This window comes from Dromaius novaehollandiae, chromosome 5 (genome assembly GCF_036370855.1).
Source record: "Dromaius novaehollandiae isolate bDroNov1 chromosome 5, bDroNov1.hap1, whole genome shotgun sequence".
Classification (NCBI taxonomy): Eukaryota; Metazoa; Chordata; class Aves; order Casuariiformes; family Dromaiidae; genus Dromaius; species Dromaius novaehollandiae.
Genome location: NC_088102.1, coordinates 35901791 through 35914758, shown reverse-complemented (window position 1 = coordinate 35914758; position 12968 = coordinate 35901791). Strand labels below are relative to the sequence as shown.

The window sequence follows — 12968 nt, the reverse complement described above, 5'->3', positions numbered from 1 at the left end:
CAAAGTATGGTGAACTCCCTGATATGCAGCATTTCTACAGAAAAGGATCTCAAGGTGAAGATGGACTGTAAAAGCGAAAGTGATTTAATGATATTGTACCACTGCAGAAAAGGCAGAGGCTCTAAGGGGAGATGTACATATGTGTATATATGTATACTTTTTTTTTTTAAAAAAAAGTATGAGGTACAAGACATTCAAAGTAATCTTCTAACTCTGTTGCTAGGACCTCCTCTGGAGTACTTTATCCCATTGGGTTCATAAAGGTGCAAAGTACAAGGGATTCAGAGGACATCAAAGATGACCAGAGATCTAGAAAACCTGGCTTCGGAGAAAAATATTAAGAAAGCTGATGTTTCTTAGTTCAGACAAGAAAAGAAGGAAGAGAGCTTTAAATCAGGAAAATATATTAGCAAGGGGAAGAGAATGTATGTGTGTGTGGTTTGTTTTGTTTGTTTGTTTGTTTTCTGTCTGCTGGAGGTCAGGTCAGGACACAATGGGCTTAAGCTACCAAAGTTGCCCCAAGACCTCAACTAGACAGTAGGAAGTCTCTAATGACAGGTGTTCAAATGCTGGAATAAGTCACCTACAGAGGCTGAGAAATCTCCAATCACTGTAAAATTTTAACAGAGAATTAAACTGTTTTTGAAACATTCTTGTTTAGCGAAAACTGATTCTGCATTGGAGCAGGGGAATAGAGTACATTAGCTCCTAGCCCTGGTTTCTCTGTTAACTGAGGTTTTGTCTGTCATTAAAAAATAAAAGGCTATTTCCAACTCAAAAAGTAAATGCCCTTGCTTAACTTGAATCTCTGCTCTGTGTCAGTGATAATCTGTCATAACTGATGAGCAAAAGACAGTGGCTTCTTATGAATCTGATCCTGACCAAATTTGATCAATTTAAAAATGGGACACTTAATTGATTCCCTCTTTTATGGGGTACCAAATTCCCATGCTGCAACAATAAGCCTGTAGTAAGAAAACTATTGTATGTGCTACATATGCTTTAAACCGAAGGGGAGCAGAGTGCATGTTACCTGTCTTTGGGGAAACCTTCATGAAGTACCCATGAAATATTCATGAAATACTTCCTTCAACTTTGGTTCCTTGTAGCATTTCAAAGGTTATCTCATAGTACTGCATCTCTCATGTGAGGCAGAGATCCTGACTCATGGCAGTTCTACTCAGTCACTAAACCCTAGCATGTATCTCTGCTTGTACCTCCATATTTCATATGTCTGTATGTTTCATAAAACTCCCTGATGCTAGACCTTGACAGCATCAGTCCTCCCAGTTTTCATATTACATGCTCCTTTAATTTTACAGATGGACATTTATAACACCGTCCTCCCACCAACTTCTTCAAACCATCAGACAAAACATTTGGCAGAAATCTTAAGGAAATCTACACAGCACTTCAGTAGAGTAACCTGTTACTTTTAGCTTCTTGCTTAATAAGACTACCTGGCAATTGCTTGATGCTTTCTTGCGTTGTATTACTTTTGGTGCTGGCTTCTGATGGCTGATAGAAGACTTCAGGTAGTTTATATCAGTTACTCATGTTCATAGCAATTTAGTCACTGATCATACGATGCCAGTGTTCTGTGATTCAGTTGTGATATATTTCAAATTGTACACTAGGTGATACAGTTGGAGCCTGCTGGTAAAGACAGTGCTTATGAAATAAAGGACTCTTAGGAAAATAACTTTTTCTTCTTGCAAAATTCAGTCCAGTTAAGACATTCTTGGCATTCTTCTTGTTGCCTTATGCTTGTAGTCATATGAGTGGGAAGGCCTCAGTAGAATGATGCTGGCTATAGAACATACTTTCTCTTATAAGTACTTTTAGCACAGGTGTGGTGGAAAGCAGGCAGTTTGTTCTTTAGCCTTGCTTTTGAGCGCTTTGATTCCCCCAACTGCGCTAGGAACAACTGATTCCTCAGATATTTCTAAATCATGGGTTACAGAGTATCACAAGTTGGATAACACAATGGAGTAGCTGATAGGCCTTGATTAGGATGTTCTTATTCCTGTGTGTTCTGAGTCTCACATATGCTTTGGAGGTTTTGTAATTTTTAGTGGCATCTGGTTACTGTATAGATAGTAAAATACTTAGCCCTAAATGTCTTTGTGCTCTCACATGTAGTTAAATACTGGAAAAGTATATTCAACTGGTGTATTCCTCTTTGTTTCAGAGGGTATTTATTAAAACATCTTAATATGATAAGGGCAATTACAGGAAAAAAGAATTCAATTGGTGGCTTATTTGTTTTGCTGCAGTAAAACAAAGCTAACATTTATGTAGTATATTTGCAGCATTCTCTCAAGGTAAAATTGGCTAGCTGAAACACACCCATTCCACTTTATTTAGTATTCACTCAGTGGTTTCTGCTCAGCATGGCGTGTGGTTAGAAACAGGTATACAAGCGGAAATGAAAATGAGTCGCAAGAAACTTTTAACAGAAACTGCTGGAGGTTCAAGTGAATGGTGTAGCATACAGAGGCACCCTTGCAAAAAAGTCAGGAAAGTCAACTTATTGGCTGCACCATTTGCACAAAGGTAGTTTACCATAACTTTTGGAGCTTCCTTACACACAGCTACATTTAGGAGGTGAGCTTTCCAAATAAATGACCTAGTGGTCAGAGATGCAAAGTACCGAATGACAGTTCTTGATCTGAAACTATGAGCTGGAGTCTCTTCTCACCTCAGACCCATTTTTACCAGTTTAACTCCATGGATTTTGTTGATTCTGCACACTTTTGAAAAGCTGGTGATACAATTACAGCTGTATATACTTAATATGTGTGCACATAGCCATTTTGACTTCCAAGTTAAGCATATATTGAACTGCTTTTCTGGTTAAGTAAGAGCTCTTAGATGGAGGCTCTAGCAGATCAACCAATTTTGTAAAATGGATGTTAATTGATACAGGCTCTGTGTGCAAGTCTAGAATAATTCTACTCTTCCTGGAGATGCTGAAAGAGTAAAAAATGACAGATCCAAAATGGCTAAGTATCATGATCTCTGCTGTCCCAGCCCTCTCCACAATTTCCCCACTTTGATGGGTGAATACTGGGTGTTTTGCCCAGAGTGCCCTGGTGCAGAGCACCCATTCTAATCCCCGGGCAGTTTATATCTGAATAAGATTCTTAAGTAATGAATGAAATTATGGGAGAACACAAGCAAGGAACACACAAACTTTGGTTCATGCTGTAAAACTGAAAGCTCGTAGTGTAAGAGGCAAGAGACAGCTCAGGATCTTTTTCAAGTGTGATGTGGTTGCCTATTCACCAGTCCTAATTTTTATTTTCCACTAGTCTATTAGAATAACTTCTGTATCAAAAGAGTCAGTGTTTTTCTTCTATCCCCTTTTGGAGACTGCTGGTCAATATTCTCTTCCAGTCATTCAGCTCTCTGTTTAACTGTAATTTTGTATGTCATTTCTTAAGAACCCTGACTCATCTGGTTTCCAGTTCAACTGACAGTATGTTTCTCTCATCTGTACAGACAACAGTGGATGGTTAAATACAATTAATAATATATTGAATATATTAGCAAAAAACTGGTTTCTGACTGCTATCTTGTGGGAACATGCACTGATTCAGTCCAAAATACTGATTACTGGTGGTGGGCTCTAAACTTTATTGATTTTCTGAACAGAATCTAAACCTATATACTGATGTTTTAAAGCAGGCAATAAAATGTGCTCTATCATTCTCACACATAACTACCAAAAAGCCTTCAACTTTCAAAGATGTGCCCATGGTTAGTAACAGAATATTTATAATCTCTTCATTTTGTCTCAGTTTAATCGTTTGCTGAGCAGAACACTCAGTATTTCTCAAGATTAGTGAATGCCCTATCATGTTTCTGGAACTCAGTTAATACATTAAAAAAAAAAAAAAAGAGGTTGGAAGGACTGTTTAAAAAGTACACAAATCTCTACGTTTGTCTGCAGCTGCTTCTGTTAATTTAAACCTGTCACTGTATTAAAAGAAGAGACTGAGAATAACCCTATGGAGATTTATCTCCAGGATTTCTTTTTTTTAATGTAGATGTCATGGGGTTTGTTTATTATCTTTTGAAAGTTTAGCTTTAAATTATACATTGGCAATAGCAGCACATAGGAAATTTTCTGCTGGCCCCAAACTGGACGCAAACAGTACATCTTATTCTCCTAACTCTCCACTGCTCTCTCTGTATCAGTCTTTATCAGTCTGAGACTATAAACAGACCTGTTTTCTGAGAGCCTCGTTTTCTAAGTTAGAGCTTTTCTAAGTTTCTAATGGAGCCAGTAAGAGATGCTAGTACCCACTGGCTCAGCTGTTGCCATACTCCATTGCGGAGAGATCGTTATACCTTGAGTCTGTTGGACAAGCTGATCATGTGAACTCTCTAATGATTTGCTTCTGTCAAAATAGGTGATATGAGCACAGATGTTTCAGTTTGCCTTAAAATGTTGGGCTAATTATACTGCATCAGCTGTTTAAAAAAACGAACCTGAAATCCCCCTTACCTTAAGAAGATCCATTTTTCAGAAGCTACTTCTGATTGAAATGAAGCAAAAATAAAGACAGAATTGCTGACTCTGTGATTGATGAAGGAAGCTTAAAATGATTATACAATGTAAAACTGACTGACTCCAGTTCTGTGTTTTCCAGATTGGTTAGTAAAGATTTTAAGCTTTACTGTCTAGAAGTAACTATCCAGAGATGACTCTGGTCAGTTTTTTAAAAAAATCTTAAAAAGATAAGACACTGATTTAGGAATAACTAACCCTAGTAAGCATCTGATTAACAGTTTCCCTTGTTGTGATTGGAATGTAAAATATTTAATTTTACAATCTGACTACATTCTGTTTAATACTAGAACAGAAATATTTATTGGACACCTCTGCCTCTTCTGCATTATTGAGAATTCTAGAATTACAATGTAATATTGCTTCTAGAACAAATTTCATTTCCTATTATTTGCTATTGTGTACAGACAGTAAGAAGGAAGTGTATGTTTTGGTTTTGTTACTTTTTATAAATTTGTGATTTATAATGCTGTTAATATTTTTCTAAACACTGGTTGCTTTAAATCTCCCCTCCTTTTAGCTTATTGGTGCCTATACTCTATACTATACCTCATTTACGTGGCTATGGGACACACAGATTTTCACCTTGTGTGTAACTGAAAATAGAATTGTTCCTTAGGAGCCTGATTCACAAAACAATTTAGGTTTAACTATAAAAGGTACATAAAATGGCCCCTCATGTTCAGTTCTGAAGATTACTTGATGCTAATGTTAGTGTTCTGGGCTTGATAATGCCGAGTAGCCTGATGCATGTTCACATAGGCTCTGCAGAGTTCACCAATCAGCGTTCTTCCGCCCGTCTTGCCTGTTAGGCTTGCAATAGTAAGAGACTGCAAGATTCCTCATTGTACTGGGTTTCCAGCAAACTGAATACTCTTTTAGTAGAAAAATGAAGTTGCTCACACCAGATATGATACCCAGCATATCCTCTGCTTTCAGGGGTTCAGAGAGACAGCTAAAACAGTAAATTCATTTGCAAACTTCAAGGTTAGGCCATCCTCGGTCACCCTTCCGCTGAACTAGTTCTACTCTTCATGAAGTAGTTACAGGGTCAATCTGTCTGCCAGATTAAACTAAATTTAATGGAAAGAGAGGAGCTTCAAAGATTAGTTCCCTATAAATGTTGTGTAAATTGAATGTGTAGAAGAGAGACACCTAGACTGGTCCCTGTGTTTGTGGAAGGGCTGCTGAATGAGCCCAGAACTTGTTCGGTTTGATTTGCTGTCTGGCCAGTCAGCTTAGAGTCAATCACAGCGTGTGTTGCCTTCTGTGTAGCCGATAGCTTTGAACAATATAGGTGAGTTGTACGGCATTCATGTGGAGGAAGGGGAAGAGAGGACTTTCAGGGGAGAGTATGGTGATGGAGGGCATGAGTAGGACTATTGTGGAGTGAAGAATGGAAGGGGACAGATCTAGAGGAAATCAGGCTTTATTAGTTCTACTAAAGATGCAATTTATTGTGCAAAAGGAAAGGCCTCGGCTCTGGGGTCTACTCTTCATGTTTGGTACCTTGCTGTATAAAGGTATGGAAACTGTTACTCAGTAACTAACTTGGATTATATTGTTCTGTTAGTGAGCTAAGTTTAATGCTCTTTTTCAGTGCTGTACAATTTAAAAATGTTTTTTTCCTACAGTAAGAGATGCCATTTCATATGCTGCAAATCTGTTGTTTTACCTGCTGCTTCCGTTTCGCCTTATTGCGCGTTGTTACTACATATGTAGCTATTGTTATTGCTGTTTTGAGTAATAACTACATATATCCTCATACAGGACAATGTATTTAAAATTACTCAAAAAATAAAACTTCTCTTATGCTTGAACAGGTGTCCAATTCCAGTTCAAACCAGCTAGGTTCTCTCATCAGTCTATGCAAAAATATCATCTCTGAATATTTATGAAACACACTACAGTGTTTGTTACAGAAACGCAAACTTTTAAACATTCTGGCATGTTTGATGCCCTTGGTCTTCTCCAAATATAGAGGGGAAAGAAAAAACAGAAGAAAGAGTAGTTTAAAAGCCTGTTTCAAGTGAAATCCATGTAAGGAACAGTTGAAGAAAATGTGTGTTAAGGACATTTGGGTCCATCTTGAGAGTATGCATGACTTAGCATCTCAGGACTTCTGCCTAAGTGATAGCTTGTTGCCTTCATACCTACATATGGAACCTAATCTGTGTGTATTTTTTGGCAATATGTACGTCAGCTGAGCAAAAAGCTTCACGTGCACTTAAAAATATCTCCATTCTGTTTGTTAAGTTTAGTCATACTACTGACTGATCTGGATCAGTAACCTAATTCTTTTTTGCTTTAATTTATTACTTTGTTTCAAAGGATATATTGATCTTCCTGAAGTTAGGCATTTGTTTAAATGCTTCGCTAGGCTGAAATCAGTATGCATATTTATCTCTGAATATTTTTAGTGCTTTTGAGATGCAACTTTTTTTTCTGTAAGGGTCTTCTAGATCCTTGTAATGGAAAACAATGTAAAAAAATAGATTGGTATTGTATAGCGCTCTCCAGAAAAATGATGAGCTTCCTAATTTAGTAAGTAATTGCTGTCCTTAAGATAAAAGGTGAACAGACCTGATTAAAATTAGGATGCTGAAAAAGCCTCTTGCATGCTGTTTACCAAGTTTTGGTAAGATTCCAATAAGAATACTCTGCCTTCTTTTTTCAGATCTAGAAGGAAATGCATATCAGAACAACCAGCTGCTAAAGATAATTCTGACCATGCATCAATTTATCATCTCCTCTGCGGACATGCTCCAGAAACTCATCGATCTATATCCTTTGTAATATTCACCTGCTGTTAAGGTAAAATTAGATATACTTGACAATGTTGAAGTGCATAAATAGAGGATAGTTAATCTATGAGTGTATTACTGTTCCATTAATAAAATAATATACGAATCTTTAACTACTTTGCTTACAGAGGCAAAGTGAAACTCCAAATCAGATTTTAAGTAGGATAATTCACCCTCTCTTGGCTATAAAGGAAACATTTAACAGCTGTTAGATTAATTTAGGCACCTCAGTTAATTACTGTGAACCTGGGCCTAAATTTTCAGATCTCTGTCTCTCCATACAAGTAGAAGGACAAGGAACAAAAGCCATAACTTTTGAAAATATCCCAAGTCTGATTGTATCACTTGGAGAGGAAACATTTTCACAAACAGTATTTCTCACACAACTCAAAATTACAGTGTGCACTGAAGAAAATTATAATATTTTTTAATTATTAAAATATATCTTCTTCTTCATTTATTGCTGTTTTGAAGTCACTGCCTGGATTCATACGTGTGTTTGTGGCTCATTAGATTTTCACAATAAAGCTATTAAGATCATATTGGCAGTATCAGTCTGTCTTATTTAGGAATTTTTAATTGTGGAATATATTACCTGACTTATTAGCATTACAGAATGTTTACTCATAAATAGTTGAGCACAATGCAATTAGGAAGCAGGCCTGACATGCTAAGAATCTCTCATCAATCTTGGTATGATTTATTTTAGATAATCCTTTCTTCCCCCACTGTCTGTATCTCAGTGGGTTAAAGGCAGCATCTTTTACAACAGAGATTGGTGTAACATTAGATTCTGACCATCCTGATGCTTCTCTAACCACAATATGGAGTAAACATTACTTCAAATGTACCACGCTACCAGTTGGTATAATGTCATGTTAAATTTAGGCTCATGCATTATTTTGAAAATGAAGGCAGTAATTACTAATTGCCTGCATATTTCAGGGAAGTATCACTTTCTATGATCAGAGAAGTGATTCAAACTTTTACCAGACTTGAATAATTTTCATGCTTGGATTTTTGACTCTGCATATAGCTCCCTGCAGAATTGGTGAAAAATAAAGACAGATTTGAATGGATTAAATAATCTGGGCTTTTGTACTTTAAAAAAAACTTAGAAATATCCCAGTTTCACCATTTTCCATCCTTAAATTACGTCAGTGTATTTAGATAGTTTTTGATGATTTGAACACAATCTAACTTCAGACGTTCATTTCAGAGCCATTCAAAATACCTGGGCACCTATTCAAACCTCCTTAGCTCTACAGTCAATATAATTTAAGCACCTAATCTTGGCACTTAAATCTTGGATGGATGGTATATCCCATAAGTAGGAGTAGATTCAGGCTGCAGTCATACTCAATCAGATTGTGAGAGGGTCTGCAAGATATTTTCATGCAATTAGTTTGTGCAATACTGCAAATGTATGTGTAATCTGCAGCAGAAGAATCAAAATATTCATGACATTCTTCCAAGTGGATTTTCCATGTCTTCAAAAGAAATTAGTTACTGTACAAAAACGTGTTATTTTGCACCAAAGACCTAATAGACTAAAAACTACCTCCCCCCCGCCCCAAGCTATCTCAGTACATCATATGAAAACTGTTGAACGGTTAGAGAGGTGAGGTTAGTGAGAAGAGGTATTTCAGATTTTTCTCCACTCTTGTGTATAACTGGTTATATTTAAATGGAAATAGCATCCATTTTAGAAGAAGCTCCAGTGAATCATAGTTAACTAAAAGTATTTCTTCATAAAAATAATTCTTGATGAGCTTGGTATTATTTCATATTTTAGCAAGGTGTGCGAGTGCAGGAGTTTTATAATAAATTGTGAAGCAGGTTTCAAAGGAGCACATGTAGAAAGCAGGCTCATTTCACTACTTAACACTACTCAGTGCTTGACCGGCTATGTCAGTGTTACTTACAGCTCTCCAACCTACCACACATCTCTGCTAATAATCCTGGTGTGCACATTGTATATGTTTTGTATAAAACCTTAATCTGATGTTAAATGACATCAGTGGAATGATTCCTGTTGATTATGGGTAGGGACATATCAAGTGTGTTGTCATATATGAACGGCTATGGTTTTCCTTAACAGTTTTCTACCTATCTTAATGCTTTAGAAAAGAAATCTTCCATGCTATGTGTAAAGATATGCTATTTTGTGAGGTAAGAAAGTTTTTTTTGTTTGGTAGTTATTAGATTGCAGCTGTCCATGTGCCATACATAAGAATGCTTTTGCATATCTTAAGCTGACATTAAAAAGAGAAACAGTTGTAGTCCTACAGCTTTTCAAGGTTTGCTTAAGCAGCTTGACACAGAAATGCTTGAATGGCCTTGTGCAGGTCCATGAAGATGAGTACAAGAATTAATTGGATCTTAATTTTGAACTGATTATCTATGAATATGTGCCCTAAATATCAGTGAAAACTGACAGTGCTCAGGAATAGGTAGCATTGTGTCTCATGTTACATTGTAGGTCTATTTTTTTTTTTTTTTTAAAGTAGATTTGGGATATTGCAGCTATTTTTATATTGGGCAAAACTATTGTATTCAATAGATGATTCTCCTTAGTCACTTGCAGTGATTGTGGATCATACTTTTTCTTTTGAATTAAGTGTAACACGAAGTTCAATATCTTAGTTTACAGAAAACAAGAGAGAGAAAAAGTAGATTTGACTGTGCTAATAGATTAGCATATAATATATCTCCTTTACATAAAATGGGGAATAGTTAGCAAAAATAGGGGTGGTTGGTGTGTTTTTATTTTTTATTTATTTATTTATTTTATGGCAATTATTTTGTTTTTTCAAGGTTACTGGATAGATCAGAATGCCTTAGTGTTGTGTGTGATCTGAGAACATTTTTGCTTGCAGGCAGAATTCATACATGTAGGTGTCCTTAACAATGTGCATTTCCTTTTTTGGAATAAGCCCAGACTTTCACATGCATGGGTCACAAGGCACACTGGGGAATTGAAACTTATACGAATGAAACAATTTGAATGCCGAGAATACAAAAGTGTAGTCTTAGAAAATATTTTATATGTGTAGATGAAACAATCACCTTTAAATTATTAGATATATTTATATATTTAATTTGTAACTTTTTTTCTCCAGTTAATAGATTAAATTCTTATCATCATAGTGGACTTTCTTAATTTTCAGACCAAATAATTTCAAGCTTTACATAAATAGTTAAGGCTTGTAGAATTTGGCCAAATTCTACAAGCTCATAAAGAGGAAAGAAATATGTATGTTGTCTAGATATGATATAAAACTGGATATACTAACATTGAATATATTGCCACCCCCCCCATATTTTCAATTTGCAATAGGTATTGGATTACAGAGTTCTGGGTTATGTTCAAAATGGATTCCAAACTAACCAAAACTATGGAGGAATTTCAAGAACTGGTAAAAGCTAATGGTGAGGAGTTACATTGTCATCTAATCGACACAACTCAAATGTGAGTGTCAAAGTCTCGATATGCTTGGAAAACAAACTTTTGCCATCAAATTTCCTTTATTCAAATACAGTCTCTCTCCAGCATGGCAGGATAATGGTCCTATAGCAGGATAGTTTTAGTCTATTGCAGGATAACAGTCCTGTGTTATCCATCCTTCCAAGAATTTATACATCCGTACAGATGAAATTGTTGTTATGTAAAGAAATAGAATGACTTTTAAGAATGGCTTAGGTTGGATTTAACTGTCATATAGACCTTGTACTGATTCTCTATGCTAGATAAATTTTACTTTATGCAGGGAATTCAGAAAACTTGTAGAGAATGAAAGATTTTGAAAGATTACTTGAAGTCAATGAGACGGGGGAATACATTTTAATCAGGTAATGCATGAGGTAAAGAAAATATTTTTGCGTTTTTAAAGCCACAGGTCAGTGAGGGGGTAGAGTTTATTTCATTGTCAAACTCCTGATGTTATTTTCTTTGATTTTTAGTTATGAGATGACATATTCTGCATGAATAAATCCCACAGCTATACTTCACATAGTTCTCCATTGGGAAGTGAGCCATCCTTTTTAAATAAGAGTAAGATAGCTCTGCGGAACTGTCTAACAGTGTAAATTCACACTTTGATTGGAAATGCACAGGCAAAGCAGAGCAGAATTTGACATACATTCCATATCTGGCTACGAAAGAGGATATTTAGATTTTTCAAAACCAATTCAATCTTGTTACTTCATAGACAAATAGCATAGGGGAACATCTCATATCCAGAGGCTGGTCAATGAAATCTATTGAGAATTATTAAATGGAAGAGCACTGGGGTATATTCAGTGGAGACAGAAAATTAGGGACAGCAATTCTGAGTGCAGTATATGATCTCATGTTAATTAGTAATATAGTTGTACTGTATTTTCATGCTACATTACAATAATACTTAAAGACCAACAATATCATTTTTGTCATATTGAGTGAAAAGATCTTGCTCTTTAGAAATTCAAGTAATTTACTTTTTATTGCTGTAAAGCATGATAACAGTGTAACCGTTTTCTGTTACGGGGAGAAAAGTTTGCTCTTCAGAAAATAACTCAGGGTTGTTTTAAAATTTGTCTGAAAGAAATTCCAGGGATTGGTCTAGAAAGCTAACACAGCGTGTAAAGGCCAACACCAGTAAGAAACGGAAAGTCTCCCTTCTTTTTGATCGCCTTGAGCCAGAGGAGCTCTCGGACCACCTTACCTATCTTGAGTTCAAGTCTTTCAGAAGAATATCGGTAAGCAAATTATTAATTTTTTTTAAACAAAGGTGGGAAGCCCATAGAAAAGATGGAAGAGGGCTGGTATTACCGTATTAACCCTGCAATGCAAGTGATTAGACACTATCAAAATGATTGTGGTGGAGGAAACTTGGAAAGATTAAGGCCAGTTACAAAATCAACTGGAAAAACTGTTATCTATATATCGACTGGTGTGGGTAAAAGAAGCGCGTGAAGGCCTGTCACCTGGCCCTGGGGTTGAGCAGAACAATCTCTGCTCAACTCGTGTCCTAATGGCTAAACTATCATGTCTGTCAGAACAGAGTGGGCTGACCTATTCTGCATATTGGGAACACTCCATGGTCTGTGCTGTCCCCCACACCATAACCAGCTGCTGTTGAGAGTGTTAGTTGGCATGAGCTGAAATTTTATCAGGGAGTATGCTAACCATTAAATGTATGGACAGATACATACCGCTACATGATTCTGTATCCAGGCTCTTTGTTTTGCTAGTGTTGAAATAGCCAATGATACTTACTCTTGGTGCATACCTTTTTGCTGCAGTCATATCTGAGAGGGAGATACACAGGCAGTGAACCTTTTAAGCAGTTATAGAACAGAGATGGAGCAGAGTCAGCTGGAAAGAAGAGGAGCAAACAATTTGATCCTCTTCCAAATAATCTGTTTTTATTTTAACAAGTGGTATAATTGTGCAGGGGAATAAGCAGCCTCCTCTGACTCAATTCAGTAATCAGGGTAAAATGGGATGAAGGAAACTTGGGATATCTCCTATAATACTAATTTCCTGTGGCAGTAGAAAGCAATACTGCATTGCTTTGCAGTGTACAAGGGATGTTATGTATGTA

The 12968-nt window shown here is 36.4% G+C and overlaps 1 protein-coding gene across 2 annotated transcripts in view; it reads left to right on the top strand.

The window, feature by feature from the left end:
* RASGRP1 (RAS guanyl releasing protein 1) overlaps nucleotides 1–12968 on the top strand; it is a 46855-nt gene that overhangs the window by 12363 nt on the left and 21524 nt on the right. For both annotated transcript variants that reach the window (XM_064512434.1, XM_026093943.2), the window contains exons 3-6: nucleotides 7254–7359; nucleotides 9490–9552; nucleotides 10721–10852; nucleotides 11967–12120. In XM_064512434.1, the coding sequence (XP_064368504.1) occupies nucleotides 7254–7359; nucleotides 9490–9552; nucleotides 10721–10852; nucleotides 11967–12120 (455 nt within the window). The remainder of the gene's footprint in view (nucleotides 1–7253; nucleotides 7360–9489; nucleotides 9553–10720; nucleotides 10853–11966; nucleotides 12121–12968) is intronic.